The following is a 22,510-nucleotide window of genomic DNA, read 5'->3' as shown; positions in this document are numbered from 1 at the left end:
CAAAACAGGGGTGCAGATAGATGGGGGGGGGGGTCTAGAGGAATACCAGCATAGAGGTCTGCAGGCCAACTAAATTCCAAAGAACTAGATGTTAACAGCCAATATTTATGCTGTGAACGTGCTTTAATGGCAGAAATCAAAGACTTGGGGTTATTAACTATACCAAATGTTTTCCAGGAAGGAAAGTTGGTTGAGAATTGTAGTAGGATTTGTTCGTGAAGGTTTCTCTGGAAGATTGATGAGAGCAGTAACCATTTCCACATCAAGGCTGGGAGTTGTAGATTTCCAAGAGAGGTGTTATTTCTCATGACAAAGAGCAAACTTATACCTTGGCAAGGGAGTTCTTTTTCAATGACACCATCATCTTCCTTCCCCAGGCTAGCCATCAACATCCTGTATTTACCAAAGGGATTATGTTAATGTCTCTGTGTGATTTATTAAGAAGAGCACTTCAGATCACTCCCTGGCTAGTGTCAGCTGGTCTGGGACTAGCTGCATGCCATGAGAAGATCACAGGTCATTCACAAGTTGTAGCATCAGCTTTTGTAGGCTTAGGTCTACTTCCTCAGATACATGGAGTGAACTGGTGCCCAAGGACTTTTATAATCAGATTGTATATCCTCCACCATCAACAAAAACAACTACAAAGGAAGACTGGAAAGAGAAACAGCTGGATTGGAACATACCTCCAAACTCCAATCCATCAACCATGTGTTGAACAACTTTCTGACACACTACATGTACTATACCACAGGTTAACACCCAAGCTTCATAAGTATGCTCTGGACCTAGTTATCTCATCTCCTTTCTAGTTCCCAGCCACCAAATCCCCAAATTCCTTCTATTAGGTCCACATTTGGCCCCTTTATATTTTGATATCAAGTTCAAATTTTTAAAAAGGGGTTTTTGATACCAAAGGTGACTTCCTTTGCACAGTTAGTCTCAAAGGTGCTATAACATCGCTTTGCATACTGATATTTCAGGCTAACACAGCTATGTCTCTGAATTCTGATTTTATGCAAATTCACTAGTATTGAGGGCATGCCATTCCATCGATGCACTGGCATTGGGTGAAAGTATTCCAGGTCATTCGTATAAATTGTGAATAAAGGAGCAACTAAGCAGAACTTGTTACTTGTTAGTATCAGAATGAGAGAGAGTGTGTGTTCTTAGATGAAAAATGGTATACCCAGATGCTAGTCCTGAGGTGCAAAATTCAAATTACCATGTGGACAGGGGTAGACACATATGTAAAGTTTGGCTTTTGGTATGTTTCTTTCTGGATTACTATTGGTCTGTTTCATACATTTTTATCTGACTGTTCAAAGTATCCCTCATCATAGCTAAAAGTACTGAAAACATTTTGAAATACTGACGACAAAATAAAAAAGGCAAGAAAAATACAAACAGCATCAGACTGAAAAATGCAATGCAAACTAATCTTTCTCCATTTCCCACTTGTGCAACCCCCACTTTTTATAAAGAAATAAAAATCTATAAACCACCCTTCATTAGACCACAGGTGATCTCATCTTGATGTGTTTAGCGTTATAAAGAGAGCCTTCTCTGCATATTCACTCAGAAAGATGTCCTTTTGATTTCAATGGCACTTTTTCCCTTGGAAAGATATCCAAGGCAATCCTAACCATGTAGTTGTAGCAAGCCCTCATCTAAAGCTAAAGGAAGAATTAGTACAGTAGATGTGCCACTTTTTCACTAGTCTTTTAAAAAAACATTTATCTGGTCCTTTGAAAAGGAAGATAAATCTTACAGACCACAGTGTTGCATAGTGGTTTGAGCATGATTTCGGAGACCAGGGTTCAATTCTCAGCTCAACCATGGAAACTCCCTGGGTGACCTTGGGCAAGTCACACTCTCTCAGCCTCTGAGGAAGGCCAGGGCAAACCCCCTCTGAACAAATCTTGCCAAAAAAGCCCCCATGATAGGCTGGCCATAGGGTCACAATAAGTCAGAAATGACTTGAACGCACACAACGACGACAACCTCCAGAGGATTTTGAGGACTTACCTTGTATTGAAAGTGTGTTCTCGAACCAAGAGAAATCAGGATCTTGTGGGTTGAAGGCTTCTCCAGCTATATGCAAACACACATCATCTTCCCCCTTTCCCCCTCTGCAGCTTGAAGATGTAAGAGATATAAATCTTTCCAGAGGCAAGTGGATTACAAGATCTCTGGAGGGGGATTTCCAACCTTCTCTGTGACTGGTCCTTTGCCATCCTCAGGGACCATAGATTGTACTATTATGCAAGTAAAAGTGTTCATTCATATAGCCATACACAAGAAAAACATCATTATATTCTATAGTTTATATACCATACCTAAGGGTGGTTGTTTTTAAGTGTAATTCTGCACACCTAATAAGTTTCTGATCATCTCGAAAAGCAGTACAGTGCCTCCATTCCATGTAATACATTCTGTTTGAAACTATGGAGTATTACAAACAGTTTGCAACACTGTACGACACTGTCCTGTTCCAACCGGAAGTGTGTGTGTATGTGTGTGTTAAAGACCCAGCAGAGAAAGTCTATAATATGACTAGAGTAGTTATTTGGGACCTAACTAAAGCTGACTTTCATTCATAAATGATATCTCCCTGATGAAAATACCCTAAATGTTTGCCTCATTGATTTTGAATCACTCTACTTACCACCAGGTGTCCTTCTTGCCTTATTAGTGCACATTTGCCACTGGAAAGGGACTTTGCATTTGATTTACAATTTTTACAAACAGGACTGACAGGCCGTAGTAGTCCAACCTTTAAAGGGGCAAATGGACAACAAAAGTCTGGATTATTATACAAATTTTTAAATCACCTATCGAGAAGCAAAGGCCTAAAGTATTTTCCCATTTTTCCTTAAAAATTGGAAAACATGGGGGAGGGGGGGGGGAGAATCAGATTATGAAATATTTTATTTTAGAATGATGCATAGAATATATCCAGTGTGCATCCTATTAGTAGTCTCAACTAGAATAGGTCCACTAAGTCAATTGAATTCCACATGTGTTTACCCTCCGTTCAACAGGTCTGTTCTAGTTGAGACTACTCTAGTTCAGTTGAGTCCAATAGGATTCAAGGACCAGAATATTCATATATTGCTTCTTGGTCTTCACTTTCCCAAAATTAAATCTAAGTGCATTTAGGACTTGAGAAAGAAAATCTCCAGTGTTGCAGAATACAGAACACTTTAAGGCACTTGATTCAGGAATGCAGTCTAAGATTCTATCAAGCGTACCATTCCTACAACATGGTGACTAGGTATTTACAAAGCCAATCTCTCATGCCTCTTGTTTTGCACTGCTTCTAGTTCCTTCACCTTCTGCAGGATGTGAAAACAAAGGCTTTTCCAGGACTTTTCTGTGTCTACAACAGTTCAACGCAGCAGGGCTGGTAGAGAAAGTCTTCTCAGTAATGTATCCATGGCACTCAAATTTATCATTATTTGCACAAAGAGAGCTAGTGGTAGTATGAAACACCTGCTAACCTTACTGCAAGAAATTAGACAAGATCATCTTCAGTTTCCTTTTACAGTGCAATCATTTTGTGATGGAACAGAGGTTATTACCATTCTTTTCAATGTTAAACATTAACTTCCTCCAGTTCAAAAATTGCCCTGAAGAAAGTGTGTGTTTGTGTGTTTTCTGCTACTTTAGATTCAAAAGGGTTATTTTGGCACCTCGTAGGTAAAATAGAACAGAAGATTGATAACGAGAGCACACAACTGGTAAACATAATACTTTATAGGTGCTGAAATTCCCTTTCCACCAATCTGCGAGACTTCGTGTTCTTTGGAGTTATAAATTAGCAGCACAGATGTGTCTGCTGCTTCCAGAATAAGCTCATTGCTATTCAGGACTTTGAATCAGTATAGCGTGGAGTGCATTTCAAACAGCAGCCAAATAGGTAAGAAGTTACCAAAGAGGAAACAGGGAGGTCCCATAAATCCTTTCCTGAACTGAAAAGCTGTTTCTGTAGTTGTTTATGATTCATTCCTATATACAAATCTTCGGTTATCAAATCCAAACACTGGAACTACAGTTAATTTATGTAAACTGAAACCTATAAAAATTCTCTTCCCTTTTGGCAGGAAGCACTGACTTCTGTCATGCCAGACTGGGTCCTTAAATGAAGCACCTGACTTTTGTAATTGCTCAGTTGCTATGTTCCCCAAAAACACTTGTTTCGGTATAGATCTGACTCTACCATTGGGCAAACTGGGGCGGCAGCCTCAGGCAGCTGATTTTGGGCAGTATGACAGCCCAGTTTGCAGTTATTTAGCATACAGAAAGGAGAAGAGGCACTTTGGTTTTTCTGTTTCAGGTGCCAAAATAACTTTGCCAACTTTGGGTGCTATGTAGCTTGACATGGGAGGAAGCATTTACTTTTCTCACTCAGGCATCAAAATGCCTTTTGTTTTCTTTATAAATGGAGTCTTATGAAGCTCCAAAGTGTTATACAAACTAAGTAATAGCTATTAGCTATTCAGCATGCAAGTATTCTTTGCTCACCCAGTCATGTTTTAATGCACATAACTATGTCACCTGGATATAGTGTGAGCATTCTAGTGGTGTGTCCACTTAGGCCATTGAGTGTGAGCATGTGAACATGACATATTAATAGGAAGTATTAATTAGAACACTTTCATGATAGGAATGCTCTCCAGATGTAGGATTACAATCTACTACAACTTGTATAATCCTTGGCATTCATCCATGCTGAGTAATGCTGATGGAGTTGGGAGTCAAAGAACATCTGTAGGATCACAAATTCCTTTCCTGCCTAAAAGAGTTTAATTTTGGTCTACATGTTTTGCACTAATTAGACCTTATTTACCTTACAGAGGATAACATCCCCTGGCTTTTTGCTCACTTTGGCTTTCTGGGAAAGGATGCACCTAACTATTATTCTAATCATATGTTGAAGTGAATTATTATGTGCTATGAAAGCTCTGATTGCTTAGTCTTCAATAGCATGCTTCTGAAATGTAAATGGAGTCTTCCCCTGGATTTGAAGTCTTCTGTAAAAAATGGACCTTCCATTTGCAAAATTAGGGTCCACGCCTTTATATTGTTCAATTGCTAATGATGTTCAGCTACTAATATATACAGCCTTAAAGAAAGCTGATGCTACTTCTTCAGTTTTCTATTTATACTGCACTAGAACATGTACTATGATACAGTATGCTGAACCTTCTGCATGTAACAAGACGCACCACCTCCAAATCAAATGTGTGTGTCAAGCTCATCTGTTCATCTGTCAGCACCCATAAAAATGATCAAGAACCTAGAAACTGTGGAAAACTAGATACAAGTCTGTCAGTATAAATTCTACATGATAGTGTTCAGCAAGCTGTTTCTCTAAGCTTCTCTTAAGAGTTGTGGAGCATAAGGAATTATGAATAAAAGGCTATGTTACATAGAACTTGTCTGAAACTAAAAGAGTAAACAGAATTGTTTTTATTACACAGAGTGACCCACCACCCTGAGGCTTTCAGCTCAGCATTTATCAGTCAATATCCTGAAAGATCATGACTTGGTTGTCTTGTCTGCACTGTGCTAATATTTTCTATATTCTCCATCAATTCAGTCTGGTTGAGGTACTGTAAAATCATATCATGAAATTTCTTAAGGTCTTCAATGCTCTTCCTTTCTAATACTATTTTTCTTGAAACTTCATCCATCTTATCTCCAGTGTGAACTACAAAAGAAAGGGGGGTTAATGTTTTAGACTTAATTAGCCTTATGGAATGAAACACAACCCACACTACAGCATATTTGATCACCAGGATTGGTCCTGTCAGCTTTGTTCTTTCAGTAAATGGTTTTAGGATTCCTGGCACAGAAATTTCTGCAGGTTTGAATAGCCTTTTTTAGTTGTTTGATGTGAGTTTTCCCCCACCAACTGCCACCATCAACAAAACTTCTACTGGATCTATTTCTATTATGTCTCCAAACCAAATTTTATTATGCCCAAGGATGGGTGCCAACAGAAAAATAAAGAAAATATTGATCACTAAGGCAGAACAGTTCTCAAGAACCAATCCTGATTCAGTAACTTCATGACAATGTCCTGCTTTGTTACTTTCATAGCCATCCGTGCTTTTCTCGAGTATATTTTGGTATCATTTTCAATAGGAGAGATTTTCAATAAAATGTGTAAGGTTTTTTTCTACATTCAGGACATGGCTACTACATGACCATTTAAATTATTTTTTATTAAACATATAAGATTGGCTACATAAAATAACATTGAAACCCAAAACTGATAAATTCCCTCACTGTAGTCTCAAAGAGCTTTATCACTCTAGAAAAGAAAGCCAAAATGGAGCCGGAGAGTAACGCCTTTCTGTGTGCATGACAATGCATGACAATGTAGTGCATCAGTGTTTTTCTTGTGTGAAATGAGTCTTTTGTCTAGCTGGAAAATTTTGTTTGACAAAAGACCTGCTTTGATGACTGTCTCCCAAGAAAAGAGAACTGAAGTGCTACCAACAACATGGGAAAGGTATGGCGAAAAGCACTATTCTTTGGCTTTCTTTTCCGCTATGATAAGGCTCATAAAGTTGATCAACATATCCCAGTCTTTCTTAAAGTTAACCAGAGACTTCTCTTTGATTCACATTGTCAATTTGTCATTTCAGCAAGCTTATGTATCTTCACCAACCAACCTTCTTGTGTTGGAATAACATATTCTTTACAATTACATGATCCTCCTTCTCACATACAGAATTTAAAATTTAGAAGCAAACTTCTAGTCAGTCACATAAACTGCACTTCATACATTCATTCTTTACTTGGCATTCTTCGGGAGAAAAAGACAGAGACTGTGATAGAGGAGCTGAGAAAGGTGAGAGAATATGTTTGAAGAATAGCATATGCAAGCCAAACAGCATTTCCAGAACACTATAGGAAAAGGTAATCAAATTGCATTACCCAGGTCTCTTTTCATATGAATCACCTGTACCTTTGTGCCAGCTGGGAAATAAGCCAATGTTGAATTAGCTCCTTCGCTCCTTCCAGAGCTCTTTACTAAAGGACTTTGTTTATGATGTGTATTGTTTGTTCATTGATGATTTTATCAAATGTGCCATATATCAAAAATAAGAGCATGTTACATATATAATGCCATTAAATTCCAACCACAACTCTCATTGCAGTCAATATCATAAACACTAAAAAAAAAAAGCCCTCACTTACCTATTAAGATTATTACAAAAGAAACAAGTGCCAGGCTGACAATTAAAGTAATGATAGATGTGACGAAGAACCAGCTTTGGCATCTCAGGCTGTTTTGCATCATCAAACATCCAGTGCTCTCTGTATTCTCTTCCCAGACTGCTGTGAAAAAAAGAAGAAGAAACAGAAGAAGACTAGGAAACCCCAAGATGATAAGAGGAAAGTATTTAAGACAATTATCATGGCAAAGTATTTCTGGTTCTAAGAAGAGAATAGTGCAAAGCATTCATGACCTGAATGTACTAAATCTATCTATCCCCTTTCCTCCCAGTAGCACACAGCAACTGTTTCACACACACACCCCAAAAAGAAAAGAAAACCACCAAATCTCAAGGCATTGAGTTTATTAAACTGCACTACCACTGCTTAGGGTCACCATAAGTTGGAAACAACTCGAAGGCACAAAATAACAACAAAAACCATTGGTGCTGCTTCTGAGATACACAAAGTAGGCACTGCTGGCATGGGCTTTCAAGCACAGTAAGCTATCAGTAGAATACTGAATAAACGTCTCTTCTCCGCTCTGCTTAATGAACAGTTTCCACTGAGTGAGCTAGCTGTGAGTATTTGATTAAGAGATTGTAAAGTAATCTTTGGCAAGGAGCCCCACCAAGCTGGGTTGTTTTTTTTTTTTTTTTCAGGCTTTAATGTTCTTGTCCAAAATGGAAATGGAATTTAGTCACAGTGGGCCTTTGGTATTCACTAGGATTTGATTCCAGGTCCTCCCCATGGATACCAAAATCAGTGGATGCTCAAGCCCCCATTAAATTCTGTGGCATATAATAAAATGGTGTCCATTATACAAAATGACACAATCAAGGTATTTTTTTGTAATTTTTATATATTTTCAATATATAATTTTAATATTTTAAATATTTTCAAACTGTGGGTGGTTGAATCCATGGATAAGGAATCTGTGGATCTGGGGTGCTGACTATACTACCAAAATCAATTATGAACTACAAGTTTAATTCTCATATTTCTTTCTTTTTTTATCACAAAGTCCTGAAAGGGCTAATCAGGTTATTTAAAATTATTCACATGAAATGATAAACTGATGACTTGAAGACAGGTGTCCTTCGCTCCCGCCTCCCCTAAATGTTTTGTAATTTAGAAATCTGACCACAGATTCCTTGGTAAACAGCTGTCAGCTATAAAGAGTTCATCTGACTGTTAGAGGGCAACAACATTCCTCTCTATGGATGACTTTCTAAAACCACATACTAGACACCAAAAGTCTAGTGTGTAGATCTCTAAAGTCAAAATACTGGAAAACAAATTGCTCTAAATTACAGCCCTTTAAACTTTCCCAGACTGAACTGGCCCGCAAACTTTGCTGTTAAAAATGAATTATTGTACTGAAAGACAGTAGTAACTCCAAATTGGACTGAGAGGCTACAAATAATGCATTCCCCTGTCAATCTCTTATATAGTAATAAACAACTCCCACATAATTACAGGCCACAGCCAGTGTCATCACATGGACAGATGCTTACTTTGGATGAAACCCTCGCAGCTTTTTTAAAAAGCAAGCACCCAGTGCTAGGCAGCCACTATTTTAAATTCTCACAATACCCAAGAGCAATTCTATGTTGGGGACATTCAGGGAAAATCAAGCGCCAGATACTGTGCATCAGTCAAAGGAACACTATCAAGTAAATTCACTAAGGTACCCCCATAGGCATAGGAGGGATCCTTGAGTAAAGGCCAACACACATTGTGGCTGTTGGGATAGTAGGTGTGTTACCTATGTGCTCTCTCACACACACACATCACAAGCATGCACACATAATGTCTCACAGCACCAGGATTGGATTAAGACAGGCTAGGGCTCTAAACTGTGTCAACATCATAAAAAGAGTAGTGATAATGTCTGCATTAGAGTAGTTTCTTTTTTCTTTATCCTCTACCTTTTTTATCAGTTACATCAAATGTTAAATGTAGGGGTTTGAGATATATATGTCTCAATGCCCATCATAACCTAAACTAGAGGTTAGAATTTAGCATATACATAAAATCTGGCTCAACGACTCGGAGCCTCCCCAACAATCCTGTCAATATGATCAGTAATAAACTGGTCTGTAAATGGTGTGGGATGGGCAGCCTTCAGTCTAATGCTCTATCTGTATAATTTGTCGAGTTTAGAACACACCACAGGATTCTGTATGTGTTCAAGCAACAGAATGTAGAACATTGCCAGGAAAGTATAATTTCCAAAGAGCTTTGAGAAGACAGCAAGGGAGTTGGGGTTAGACAGCTAAAAATAATCTTGTTGCCATGTGTACGTTAGAGACAAATATACATGATAATAAAATTAGGACAGAGTATTTGACAAACATACATGGTATGAAGGAAATGTTGGCTTGTCAAAAGAATATCATGTTCAGGTGAGTACACCCTCAACCAAAAAAGCAATTTGCCCCTCCTGGTTAAGACTAGACACTCACTATTGAGAGGAACAAATACCTAAAGGTTAAAAGGACAGTTGGGCAGTTTAATGATTACAGCATAATATGGCCAAGCAATCTGATAAAGAGGAACAAGAGGATTGTGAAGGATTAACCAGAACTGTGGAAACTTGCCTGGAAGGCAGGAAGACAGGAATTAGTCAATAAATTGGTTCTGGAAATTAAGAAATGTTAAAAGGTAACTTGAAGAAAGGATGTTGCTAAAACTATGCATTTTTGAATGTATAAAAGGTTTGAAGAAAGACAATGGGGGGTGACAGTCTTGGAATTGCCATGTAGGCAGCTGTCACCCCGTACGGGTAATAAAGATGTGCTTATTTTGAGCTAAAGTTGGACTCTGGATTCTCTTTGTTGCTGGGTGCTCCAAGGACCCTTCCGGCATAGGTTGGGAGGGCTTGCTACCCTCCCCCTTCATTTTCTGGTGCGTTGGCCGGGAAGTGGAGCACCCTTGCCTGAGAGCTTCAGAGGAAGGTGTTAGCCTCACCCAGCTGGCACAACCCCGGAGGACGACGGTGACTGCTGTACGACGAGAGGGGCCCCACTTCTACTAGACCGTTGGCAGCTCTCCCGCCATCCTACGAGGACGTCTCAGCCAGAGGTGCCGACCTTTCACGTGGCCAAAATAACCACAAGAGGGAAGACCAGCGCGCTGGAGGAGGCAAGTATTAGTGCACATTGAAAAGGGAAATATTGTTGGGAGGCTTTTGTGTGTTGAGTGAGTGATTTTATAAGCCTAATCACGATTCCTGTGAGCCTGCCGTCTGCGCAACCGGGGGCCCAGGCTGGTGGGTTGTGAGTCAAGCAGCTACTCCCCCATTTCCTTCAGTAGCTGTGAATCCCTGTTTTCCCTGTGTGTCTGTTGATTTTGTACCACGGTTGGGTTATAGTAAAAGAAAAGTCTAGACTATAGATTTGGAGGGACATAAACCTCAGGAGCAATTGCATAGGAAGTCGGACTAGGTGAGGGTGCCCCAAGACCCTAGTTTCCGCAATGGGGGGGGAGGACAGTCAAGAGGAAAGACTCCCCCAGAGAAAACAGTAGAAAACAGTTGTTAAGACAGGCTAGTGAGGGTGGGTGCCTCCACCCAAGACCTAGTCTGCAATAAGACAGACTAAATGTAGTCTGCAATGGAAAAAAAAAAAGAAAAAAAAAAGAAAAAAAAAGGGTTCAAAAAGGCAAGACGTCTTTGGATTGTATGCTAGCAAACTTTGGAGAAAAACACTTTTCGGCAGGCACCGAAAAGCAGGGAAGTTGAAAAAAAAAAAAAAAACACTTTTGTATGTTAGAGTGGCCACTTTTCCCTTTAGATTCCCCCTGGCCAGTTATTGTGTCCTTGGACCTAGAACTTATAAGGAAAGTGTTAGCCTTTACAGCAAAGTACCAATCCAGATCAATGCTACTACAATGCTACTACAATGCTACCACAATGGTACAATGTTGTAAAAGAAAATCTGCCATGGATAATGTTTCATGGTAGTTAAAACAGAAAAAACCTAAAAGTAAAAAGACAGGAACCAACCCCTTTTTACTGGACTCTGGCAGACAAACCTACCCAACCTTACCCAAGGAGGAGGCTATAAAACAATTACCATCAACAGATGATAAATTACTAATCTGTTTCAATGAAGATGCTATGCCACCATTAGAAGGAAAGAGGATTATCCTGATAGAATAAATCGCAAACCAAACAAAAGGAAGGAGGAAAACAAGCAGGAGTTTTTTCCCCCCTTAGAGTAGTCACTCAAATGGTTCCAGTTGGAATAACAGAGAAGGGCATTCCAAGTTATACTATTCAAAGTACTTATCAACATGTACTGTTCACCAGTAGTGATTTATAAAACTGGAAAGTAACCAGATCCCCATGGTCGGAAGATCCTACTGGAATGACCACTTTAATTGAAGGCATCATGGGCACCCATATGCCCACCTGGCTTGATATCCAACAATTGTTAAATGTTTTATTAAGTCTGGAAGAGAAAACCATGGCATCAACTCAAGCCAGAGAAAAAGTAGGAAAAGACTATACCAGACCAGAAGAAAATAAGACCCCTTTTGTCAACCTATTGGAAGAGACTAAAGTTTATACAAGCCATTGAATAGCCCATAAGTTCTAAAATGCTCCTAGATGCCCAGTACCTTTGAAATAGACTTTGCCTGAAACTAGAAATTTGTGATGAAATTTGAAAAAGCCTATGTCCGTTTGCTCTGAGGACTGTGTTTAAAATTTTTTAAAGGAGCAAACAGAAGATAAACCCAGGAGCATGGGCAGAAAAAAGAAGATTAAAAGCCTGGAGTGTTTAAAATGAAAAATGAAAGATGGGTGTTAGAATAATTTAAAAACACCCAAATGGATTGTGTATCATATAAGAAGAAAAATCACATTAATGAAATACCAGTTTGTGTGAAAGAAAAACACTCCTGTTAAAGAAAAATATAATCCCAATCTGTGTGAGTTTAAAGGAAATATTATTTATTTATAAAGCACTGTAAAGTTACACAGTGCTATAAACTATAATACATACAATGTACAAACAACAAACTTCCACAGATTGAGTTAGAAAACACAGAACCTAAAGTAACAAAGACAAGCTTGAAATTTGGTTGTGAGAGCAGTAGAACAACCACATTTAAAGAGTAAAGACGGGTTTGCAAAGTTATGCAGAACACATGAAAGAACCAAGCATGTTTGTAAAAGGAAAGAGACTCACAAGAAGCCTTTGGATTGTGGAAATCCAGGCTGAGGAAGGATGTATGCATGGAGGCCTGAGAGAGGAATCCTGAGAGAGAAATCCTGAAATATAATATAGAGCACACAGCCAACCACCCAGAGAAAAGCAGGAGGCAATGAGGAAATAAATGGGACAGGATTGCTAACAGCTTTTTAGGAAAACTTTCATTGAGCAATTTAAAAAGGAAAAGTTTCCTTCTACAGAGCGAAGGCTTTCTTTTTTTTTTCTCCTGCCCCCCTTTATTCTTACCATGGAGGATGAAAAAATAAATAAAATTAAATTACTTTCAGTTCCTCAAGGCAAGGCCAGAGATAAGACACTGTGTGCACTACAGAGAGAACAAAGAGTTTGCTTTAAGAAAGCATGAGAGAGAAAAAGAGAGAGTTCTGGCAATACTCTGAAAGTGAACACTGGAGGCACTAGAGAGTCAACAAGGGTTCCAGAGCATAACAAGAGTGCTATCTTAATGAAAAAGGAGATGAAGTTACCATTGCAGAATAAGTTTTAGCTGCACTTGATAACAGCAGCAACAACAACAACAATAAAATTACAGAGAGACATCTTGCTAAGTTGAAAGAGTCTGAGAAGGATTTCTAACAAAGAAAAGCATTTCCAGACTTTAAAGAGTTTTTCAGTTCTTGTTTTTTAAACTTTTGATGTTTATGAAATTCAACCACTTTTGAGAGTGTTTGGGACTGTTTGGATTTTGAATTTTGAATTTTTGGGGAAAAGGACACTGTTTCATCATTTTAGCATTTTTGAGTTTTTGGAGGTTGTGATCCTGAGTGAGTTTTAAATGTTTTGTAACCAGACCTGAGAAGATTTGGTAAAACCATTGAAATAAAGATTGTAAGAAAGGACAGAGAAGTGATCTAGAAAAAGTCGTAGAAGGATTAAGGAATGTCCCAGCCTTAGCAGACAGAAAGTTTACAAAGGAAAAGAGAGAAGTGAAGGAGCAGATGCAAGAAAAAAGCAAGTTTACTGGCCTAGCAGCACTGAACCAAGAGAAGAAAGGAGGACGATATGTCCCATTGGACTGAAGAGGCCAGATGAGAGTATGTGGAATGATGATATATGAGGAAGAGGAGGAAGACGTGGACTTAGACAAAGAAGGAAGGGAAGCCATGAACTTAATGTTAGTGCCCCCCTTCTACCCTGCTTCCTAGGATGTTCCTGCTATGGCAATGAGAGATGCGGAAGAAGAGGATTAGTGAGAAAAAGAAAAGTCAGAAGTTTGTTTTGAATTAACCACAAGGAAGGAGCTTCCATTTGAGGTTATTGGAAGAGTAAAAGGATACATCCTCCCAGATTCACTAGTATGAATGCCATCCCAACTTGGCCCAGAAGTTGTCAGAAGAGACACTGAGATAATTGAATGAATAAACTTTATACATTGACTGGCTCTTGAATATGTGCAGAAATGCCCCAGAGGTTGTGTGATTAGAGCTAAGTCAAACCCCTGCAAGAGACCTATGCCACAGTCTGAAATGGTACTTGAAGAAAATCTGTCAGGAAATAGGATTGGGGTGGACACAGGTGTTACCAATGTGTTTGTTAGAAATGAGATGTACACCAATTAGAATGTTAGGATTGTCATCCTATGAAATGGTTTATGGAAGACCCCCCCTCTTGAAGAATAAAACAGTTAAGAGGAGATGTAACTATTTTGGGAAAACAAGTTTTGATTAATGAGGTTCAAGCATTGGGAATTGTGTTACACAAACTGAACCAATATGTGGGGGAGGCAAAGTACCCTTTCCCTTTTACTGCGCTACATTCTTTCTCTCCAGGAGAATCTGTGTGGCTAAAAGATTGGGAGACCACACCTTTGGGACCCAGGTGAAAAGGACCATTTGTGATTTTGCTGATGACTCCAACCGCAGTCAAACTAGAGGGAGTCAAGCCTTGGGTCCATTATACGAGAATCAAAAGAGACTACACCACCAAAGATCCTGAGTGGCAAGTTACTTTGGACAAAGACAATCCATTTAAGGTAAAACTTAAAAGGTTTGCAGGTTCCAGATGGAGGAAGGGGCAGCATCGCAACGTGAGCCCCCCTTCCGAGGTCATGATTCTAAGATCAGCCTCGAAGTAAGAGGAAGGATTGCCAGCCGCGGGTGATCCTGAAAGAACCAAGGGACATTATAAACATTCAGGAACACAAACCACAAATTTATTTTGGCCAGACCTACCAATTTGTCCCCCATCATCACAATTCACTTGTTTCACGGTTCAACACATGATTATTTGGTGTATTGTTATGATGTTTGTATTTCTTGTAGGATGTGATGGAGGGTGGGGACAAAACAGATTTCACCAAATGGTGAATAATATTTCTAAGGAATTCAACAGGAGCAGCTGTTGGATATGTTCACATGGCCCCTCACATCATGGTCAAGGTTGGCCAATCACTGTTTCAGCAACTCTAAACTTGACAGGGTGGAATGTAACCAAGGTATATTTTGGAGTAGGAGATCCCTCAACATTTGATAAGGCACAATTTTCATTAGAGCAGAACGATAGGCCCCTGGCAGCTTTATGTGTTCGCCATTTTCAGCAGTCAGAAATGGTAGAGAAAACAATATGGATGGGAAATGTAAGCATGGGATATGGCACTAACGTGCTGGTAAGACGTGCAAACTTGGGAGATTATGATAAATGCAATCTCACGGTACATTTGAATAGTAGCGAGGTTTGCACAGGGTGGCCCTATCCCTTAGGTTGCTCTATCCAAGGTGAACCCACTCTATTTGGACAAGTAGGAAGCCATACACTTTTGGGGGCCCTGAATAGACAAATGGGATACCTTGCTGGCCCAGGTAATTGGACAGGAGGGTTGCCCCCCCCGGGCGTATATTGGGTCTGTGGACAATGGGCAGGAAAAATATTACCACCTGCATGGAACGGTACCTGCACTGTTCGAACCCTTATGGCTGGTGAGTTGAGGTTTCACCCACAAGATCAACCCCCCAGTAGCCTGGGACCGACAGTTTGGTTGACATAGACATATGTTGAGAAAAAGGGTGTATGATGAAAAATATGGATATGACCCTGATAACACATACCTGACCGAAGGGGAAAGATTCTCGGCTATAGGTATGTCTGTGTTAGGTGTGGCATGGAATATAAAACAGCTTAGGATCCTGTCATACCAAATGGAAAGTTTAGCCACTCGATCTGCAGAAGGATTGGAGACTCTACAGAGAGAGGTAAACTCATTGACAGAGGTTTTGGTCCAGCATAAAATCGCACTGGACTATCTGTTGAGTCGAGAAGGAGGATTATGTATGTGGCTAAATACTACTTGTTGTCATTTTATTAATGAGAGTGGAATAATTGAGACGGATGTAGAAAAACTGCACAAGATAGCAGAAAGTGTGAGAAAAACATACCAACCAACTAGTGACTGGTGGTCATGGATAACATCTTGGCTACCAAATCTAGGATGGGTAAAAGGCATAGTCATAACAGGAGTCCTAATTTTGGTAATAGGACTGGTTTTATGCATGTGTATTCCCTGTCTAATGCAATATATGCAAAATATGGTAAACAGAATGCTTAATGTGGCTGTGGCCAAAGAAATGGTGATGTTAAGTTCCTATCAGAGGACCCCCAGTAATTCAGGAAGAAATTCGCCAGAAGAGAAGGAGTTCTGGTAGAAGCAAGACTGATAGTGTTACTCGTTGACACAAGTCACAAGAAAAAAATGGGGGAATGAGAGGAACAAATACCTAAAGGTTAAAAGGACAGTTGGGCAGTTTAATGATTACAGCATAATATGGCCAAGCAATCTGATAAAGAGGAACAAGAGGATTGTGAAGGATTAACCAGAACTGTGGAAACTTGCCTGGAAGGCAGGAAGACAGGAATTAGTCAATAAATTGGTTCTGGAAATTAAGAAATGTTAAAAGGTAACTTGAAGAAAGGATGTTGCTAAAACTATGCATTTTTGAATGTATAAAAGGTTTGAAGAAAGACAATGGGGGGTGACAGTCTTGGAATTGCCATGTAGGCAGCTGTCACCCCGTACGGGTAATAAAGATGTGCTTATTTTGAGCTAAAGTTGGACTCTGGATTCTCTTTGTTGCTGGGTGCTCCAAGGACCCTTCCGGCATAGGTTGGGAGGGCTTGCTACCCTCCCCCTTCACTATAAATTCTGGTAAGAACTAGATTACTATAGTCTTACTAAGATTGTTAAGGGCATGGTGTGAAGGCACATGAAGAATTCTGCAGCCACCTTGCTGAAGACAACCATCAATGCATTATCTTGTCTGATTTCAGAAGCTAAGCAGGTTCAGGCCTGGTTAGTATTTGAATCACTGGGGATCTTCAAATAGAGCTAGGGGGGAGACTTGCTAGTCTCTGCCCCTTATACTGGGTATATGGACTAATGTTTTTATTCAGTATATGGCAGCTTTCCATCCTGTTCTGTCCTATCCTAAGCAGGCCTTGGTGCCTGGATGGGAAGATTCCCAGGAGCCCCTTGTATCTTCTACCCTTTGAGGCTCCATTCAGGAAGAAAGGTGGGCTATCGACTAAATAAAGCAATACATAGGTAATAAACATGCATTTACTTCTCTGTGGACATGCATAAGACTGTGCTGTATGCAATCTAAATATTTCAGGATCAAAAACAGCAGCGAGAATATTAGAGAAAGGAAAAGATGCACATTAACAGAAGCTAGTGGGAAAGGCACAGTATTTACAGCTTTAAAAGCAGCCAGCGGGTCAGTAGTTAGCCAGCTTTTAAAGATATACAACTTTTAGAATAGCAGCTCCTGTTTGTAAGTCATGATATTGTTATCCAGGTGAGTAACGTGAAACAGAATGAAACAAAAAACAGATTGTTTATACCTTTAACAGTTACTCAGAAGAAGGCTTTTTGGCTGCTACACTTCTTATGCCTGCAAGACTGTGGCATTTACCAGACTGCAGTTGCTAAAATTCTTTCTTCAGTGGAACTTAGGCTATGTCACATGCTCCATCTTCTGTTGCATGGGCTCACCCTTTCCAGTTGCAAAATGAATATGTGTGCAAGCATTTTTTTTTAATTAATCAAAAATTAATCAAAGTTTAAAAGGTCAGATGGATTTAAGGTACTTTATACATATGCATACACATCTTTGGAAGATATTAATATCTGTTAGTTTAATACTTCAAAGCACTTATTGCTGTGGTTCATAACGTTGCCCTGCACCTATTTTTAAGCAAGAACAGTCATTTACTTTGGGGGCTATTTATTTATTTAGGGAATAATTATTACCTCAGTTACATTTTGCAGGATGAGGCCTGCCCTATGGATGATCTTGAAGGTGCACAAGTGCAATGGTGTTGCTATTTTGAGACCATAGTAGCCAGATAGTTTCGATTGGGGTGGCCAAAGTGACACTTTAAAGCAATGTTAAGCCCCTGAGTTCTAGAGGAACCCCTGATCCATGCCACTGGAAAAATCATCAGTCAAAAAAAGTCATTTTTTTCCAGCTCTGGAAGCTACTGGAAGCAGCAATTTTCCAGTAAAATGAGGTGTAGAACACTCTCCAAAAAGAGCTAGATATGGATTTCCAGACACTTTGCTACTGATTTTATGCTTTTTAAAAGGGGTTAGTAAAGATGGCAGTGAACTGAAGTTGCCCAGGTTTAGACATACTGGTTAATATCTGGCATCTTTTGTCTATTCTAAACCATATGCAGAACACAGTTAACTCACTGAATGTCTCAAAATGGCTACGGCATTTGTTGATGAATGTTCCCCAGGATACATACTTGGGTGCTGAGAATGAACGAGACAATGATTTTGCGCGTTTAAGTTGTTTAAGGAATCGACAACATAAAGTCTTCCTTCATCATGAGAGTTTTCTGCATCATTTTCAGCAGAACTGTCCATCATACCTATGAGACAACAACACAGTTACTACTTCTTAAAATAATCTTTGTTTAACTATGGAAGAAAATAAACAACAAAACCATGAGTGAAATGCATATGATAATGCAAAAGCAACCATTTGTCTTCATGTTTTGAAAAGACTGGTAGATCAAGTATTATGTGGCAACAAAAAGGACCAGGTTCCTGATTGATATCATCATAATAGTGTGCGTATATTAAGTCTCCTGTTGACTTATGGTGATGTAGTGAAAATTTCATAGGTTCCTCAGTTTCATGACACATGTCTGCCTTCTTATTGCCCTTGAGAGGCTGGCAAGAGCAGCTTTGCAGCTCAGGCAATGACCTGTATTAGCCGATAACGTGTTTAAAGACCTTTTTGCTGTTCTTTCCAGTGCTTAGTGTTTTCATACCTTGCTGCCATTTACAGGTAAATTATTAAGTCTTTATCATTGTTTGAATGTTCAAAGGCATTAAGTAAGACTGTGACTTAAGTATAATCTGTAGCTGGTCATTTTAGTCAATTCTCACTCAACCTTTCCTGAAATGACTACTACCATGTGTATCTCACTATCTCACCTTACTGAACCTTACCTTATGATGTAAGAATTTTGGCAAAGTGTATGTGTGTGCATGCCATCAAGCCAGTTTATGGCAATCCCATAGTTTATTAGGCAAGAGATACTCATAGATGGTTTTGCCAGTCCCTTGCTCTGAAATATAACCTACAGGACCTGGTATTCATTGGTGGTCTTCTGTCCAAGTACAAACCAGGGCTGACCCAGCTTAGCTTCCAATATCAAACAGAATCTAGTGCCATGAGAGCTTTAGCAAAGTACAGTACCAATAATCAAAAGATGGTAATTCATGCTTCTGTCATTACCACATATTTCACTGTATGTGGTAATGACAGAGCCTAAACAGAAAGTGTTTGCAAAAAGAGGTTCCATGTAATACAGAGACTTCAGTGGTAGGCAGTAGAGTAGTGGAGCCAGGGCATCCAAGGTCAAAGCCCCAATACTTTTTGATGAGCAGGGCCTAGGAACACCCTTCTTTGACTCTCTTAATTATGCTGAGTTTAGCTACTATCCCTACACTAACAGGTGGAAAAACATATTGTGTGATGAGCTATATCTGTGTTGCAATGCATAGCATTTTGGACTGGCATGGTCATGAGTGGGCAAGATTAAAACCTTTCTAAAAGGCATGCTCCTAGCAATAAACTGTGAAGAAATGTATTTACATATCTATGCAGCCAACATTTTTGTTACTTTTTTTATGCCTCTGCAGCATAGCTACAGGGAAAGTCACGTCAAAAATGGTTGTGTGCTCATTGTTATGCTGGTGGCACTGGTAGCAAACTTCTGTGGATTGTGGGCATGGCTTTTGACCGTCAGGAGTCTTAAACCCATTAATCCTTACACCTCATACCTTGAAAAATGTGTGTGAAAGGAAAGGAAAACAAACGTAAGGTTACATATGAAAACATAAAGAGGAAACTAAGCAGTGAAATATGGAAGTTGTCATAATGTTATGAGTTTTTCTCTCACACACACTCACTCTCTTTTTATCTTGTTTTGTTGCAATTTATAAATCCGCTCAGCGTTAGCCTTTACCCTTTTGGCAGTTCACCAAGGACATCCTGAAGGACATAAAGACGGCTTGCCAACTGTCCTTCCCTGGCCTTGGTTTCTATATCACTCCACACAAATTTCCTGAGTCATTCTTTCCTCAGCACTCACTCTAGGAGGGTCTTTATGATTTTATTATTTAATTCATTTTATTTATATGCCACCTTTCTCTTGAAGTGGAAGCCAAGGCAGCTCACAAAAGGAGTAACAAATACATTGATCCATTTCTTGTTTTTATTCATTCTGCGTCTTAGTGGTACCTAGAAAATGTGTTGATGTATTGCAGTTGTTTGCAGAACTTAGTAAATTGTTTATTGAATTCAGCAAAAACTGGAAGATGCTGCAGACTTCTGCTGGTAGCCACCTTTACCTGTAACCTTTAGTAGCATCTCTGTCCGTTCTCATGTTTTTCTGGCATCACCCTCAAACTTGCATTTCTTCTACAAATTAATCTGCTTTTATAATTTAGTTTGTCTCTGTATTTAGTGTGTAGAATTTAAGCATGCTTTTACTTGCATAGACAGTGAGCTGATGAACAACAGTATCTTTTTCTCTTGGTGTCACCATCACCATCACAGGCAGGAAGAGAGCCTTCTTTGTGGCTGGTCCCAGGTTGTGGAATTAACTCCCATGGGAAGCTTGTTTGGGCTCCTCTTTTTTCTCTGCTTGTCTCCAGGTGAACACCCAAGCCTTTGAATGTTAACTATCTGTTGCAGAAGGTCTTTGATTTGAGGTGTGTCATGTTTGCATTTGTATTTTTATAACTACACCGGGCCATTGGTATCCGCTGGGGCTTGGTTCCAGGACCCCCTGTGGATACCAAAATCCGTGGATGCTCAAGTCCCATTAAATAAAATGACACAGTAAAATGGTGCCCTGGCAAACTGGCAAAAATCAAGGTTTGCTCTTTGGAATGTACATATTTTAAAAAATATTTTCAAGCCATGGATACTTGAATCTGTGGATACAGAAAGATGATTATATTATATTTTAATTGTCGTTCAATAATCATTTATACCTGACTGTCTGTTGCTTGCTTGTTTGCTGACAGACTTAGTTTTGGGCCATAGATTATTTGATATTAAAATACAATCCTAAAAAACAGGGATGTGGGGCTGTGGATAGAGAGGAAAACCTCACCCCTAAATAATAAATTTCACCTCCAATATTCAGGGTCTTTCTTTCTGTTTTTAGGATAATATCTTTGTGCTTCCTGCTACAGAAACAAGCAGGAAAAACTAGCAAAAGAAGCTTGCAAAGTAACTCAGCAAATGCAATTGGCTTTGACTGACTGGTTTAAGTCTAAAGCACTGTTATGTCCCATTATGCACTTAAGACTTAAGAAGGATTTAAAGAACAAGAAATTACATCCATTTGTCCTTTCCTTCAAGTGTGACTAGTAGATAATGGCAGTATACTTTTAAGAAAAGCCAAGTCACTGATCCTTAACAAATACCTGTACCACTTTGCTACTGTTTGAGCAGAAACCAGTATCGCTATCGGTTTGGTTACTGGTGCATAACTTTATTTCCTTTCATTTGATTTCTTAAAACAAAGGCAGTGGTGACCATAAAAAAGTACTTGCATGCTTCAATTAACCTAAGGGCAAAAAAGAGGATTCTTTATTGATTTGAAGTCATGTGAAGCTGAAAAATACTTACATTTTAGTTAAACTTCTGGTGCAGAACTCCAGCATTATGCTCCAGCAGAAAATATACTGATTGCTATTCTCCTTGTCTTCTGGAAATCCATTGGAGTGTCTCCACTGAATCCACCAGCTCAGCTCTGAAACAGAGTGTACTTTCTGTCTATATTTAGTATTCAATTCAGCCAAGTTGTCAGGTTTCACATATTTGGAGAGAGTAATTTAAAAGATATGAGTTTACCATCTTAATATACTGACTACATTCACATTTGTTTCGTGCTCTTCTCCAGTATAAATACTGCTAGCATGTATGTATTCACTACCCCTGTAGAAAATTAAACATTGTTTATTCATATTCTGTTTATGGGCTTTCCAGAATCATCTGGTGGGTCACTGTACAAAGGAAATGCTGAACTAGGAAAGATTTTCTCTGAAGATGCCAGCCACAGATGCTGGCAAAACGTCAGGAAGAAAATCTTCTAGAACATGGCCACATAGCCTGAAAAAAACGCAAAAAACCTAGGAAAGATTTTGGTCAATTAACAAGGGTATCCTTAGATGGAGCGAAGATACTACTTATTATCTAGATCTCAGTTTATTCACTCTTCTGGCCTTTCAGCTATCTTCCTTTCCTAGCTTTTGATTCAAGCAGTGAGAAAAACAAGGCTTGCAGCAGGATATTTTTCTTAGTTTGCCATTTTAGACACACAGGGACAATCTCTCTGTTTGATTGCTCAGTAAATATGAAATATGGCTTAGAGGTTAAACATCAACTCTGACTGCAAGATTGCCACATTGGCAGTTTGAGACCTAAATGCCGTGTGATGGAGTCAGCTCCCATCACTAATCCCAGCTTTTGCCAGCCTGGAAGTTCAAAAGCATGTAAAAGTGCAAGTAGATA

The 22,510-nt window shown here is 39.3% G+C and overlaps 1 protein-coding gene across 2 annotated transcripts; it reads right to left on the bottom strand.

Annotated features, from left to right (window-relative positions):
• Positions 1–5,460: 5,460 nt before the first annotated feature.
• On the bottom strand, positions 5,461–21,750 carry LSMEM1 (leucine rich single-pass membrane protein 1). 2 transcript variants are annotated; one of them, XM_089524314.1, is made up of 4 exons: positions 21,626–21,750; positions 18,216–18,341; positions 7,216–7,356; positions 5,461–5,716 (listed from the first exon to the last, which is right to left on the bottom strand). In XM_089524314.1, exons 2-4 carry the CDS (start codon positions 18,337–18,339, stop codon positions 5,529–5,531), a joined length of 453 nt encoding a protein of 150 aa, XP_089380440.1. In that variant the 5' UTR covers positions 18,340–18,341; positions 21,626–21,750; the 3' UTR covers positions 5,461–5,528. The 2 variants fall into 2 exon arrangements, with proteins under 2 accessions (XP_089380440.1, XP_089380441.1); XM_089524315.1 differs by having other exon boundaries at positions 7,216–7,353.
• Positions 21,751–22,510: the final 760 nt, after the last annotated feature.

The sequence above is a fragment of the Sceloporus occidentalis genome, unplaced genomic scaffold (assembly GCF_023333645.1).
Source record: "Sceloporus occidentalis isolate IW3139 unplaced genomic scaffold, rSceOcc1.0.p SCAF_5, whole genome shotgun sequence".
In the NCBI taxonomy this organism is placed as follows: Eukaryota; Metazoa; Chordata; class Lepidosauria; order Squamata; family Phrynosomatidae; genus Sceloporus; species Sceloporus occidentalis.
The sequence above is the reverse complement of the archived record's forward strand: the minus strand, read 5'-3'. Positions and strand labels throughout refer to the sequence as shown.

What these genes read in the sequence shown, in the direction of transcription:
- LSMEM1 (XM_089524314.1), bottom strand. Translation starts at nt 18,339, where the DNA reads ATGATGGACAGTTCTGCTGAAAATGATGCAGAAAACTCTCATGATGAA. An exon ending in CGTTCATTCTCAGCACCCAA is followed by an intron (nt 7,357 to 18,215) that starts GTATGTATCCTG and finishes TTTTTTTCACAG; the next exon opens with CAGTCTGGGAAGAGAATACA. An exon ending in TTTTGTAATAATCTTAATAG is followed by an intron (nt 5,717 to 7,215) that starts GTAAGTGAGGGC and finishes TTTCTTTTGTAG; the next exon opens with TTCACACTGGAGATAAGATG.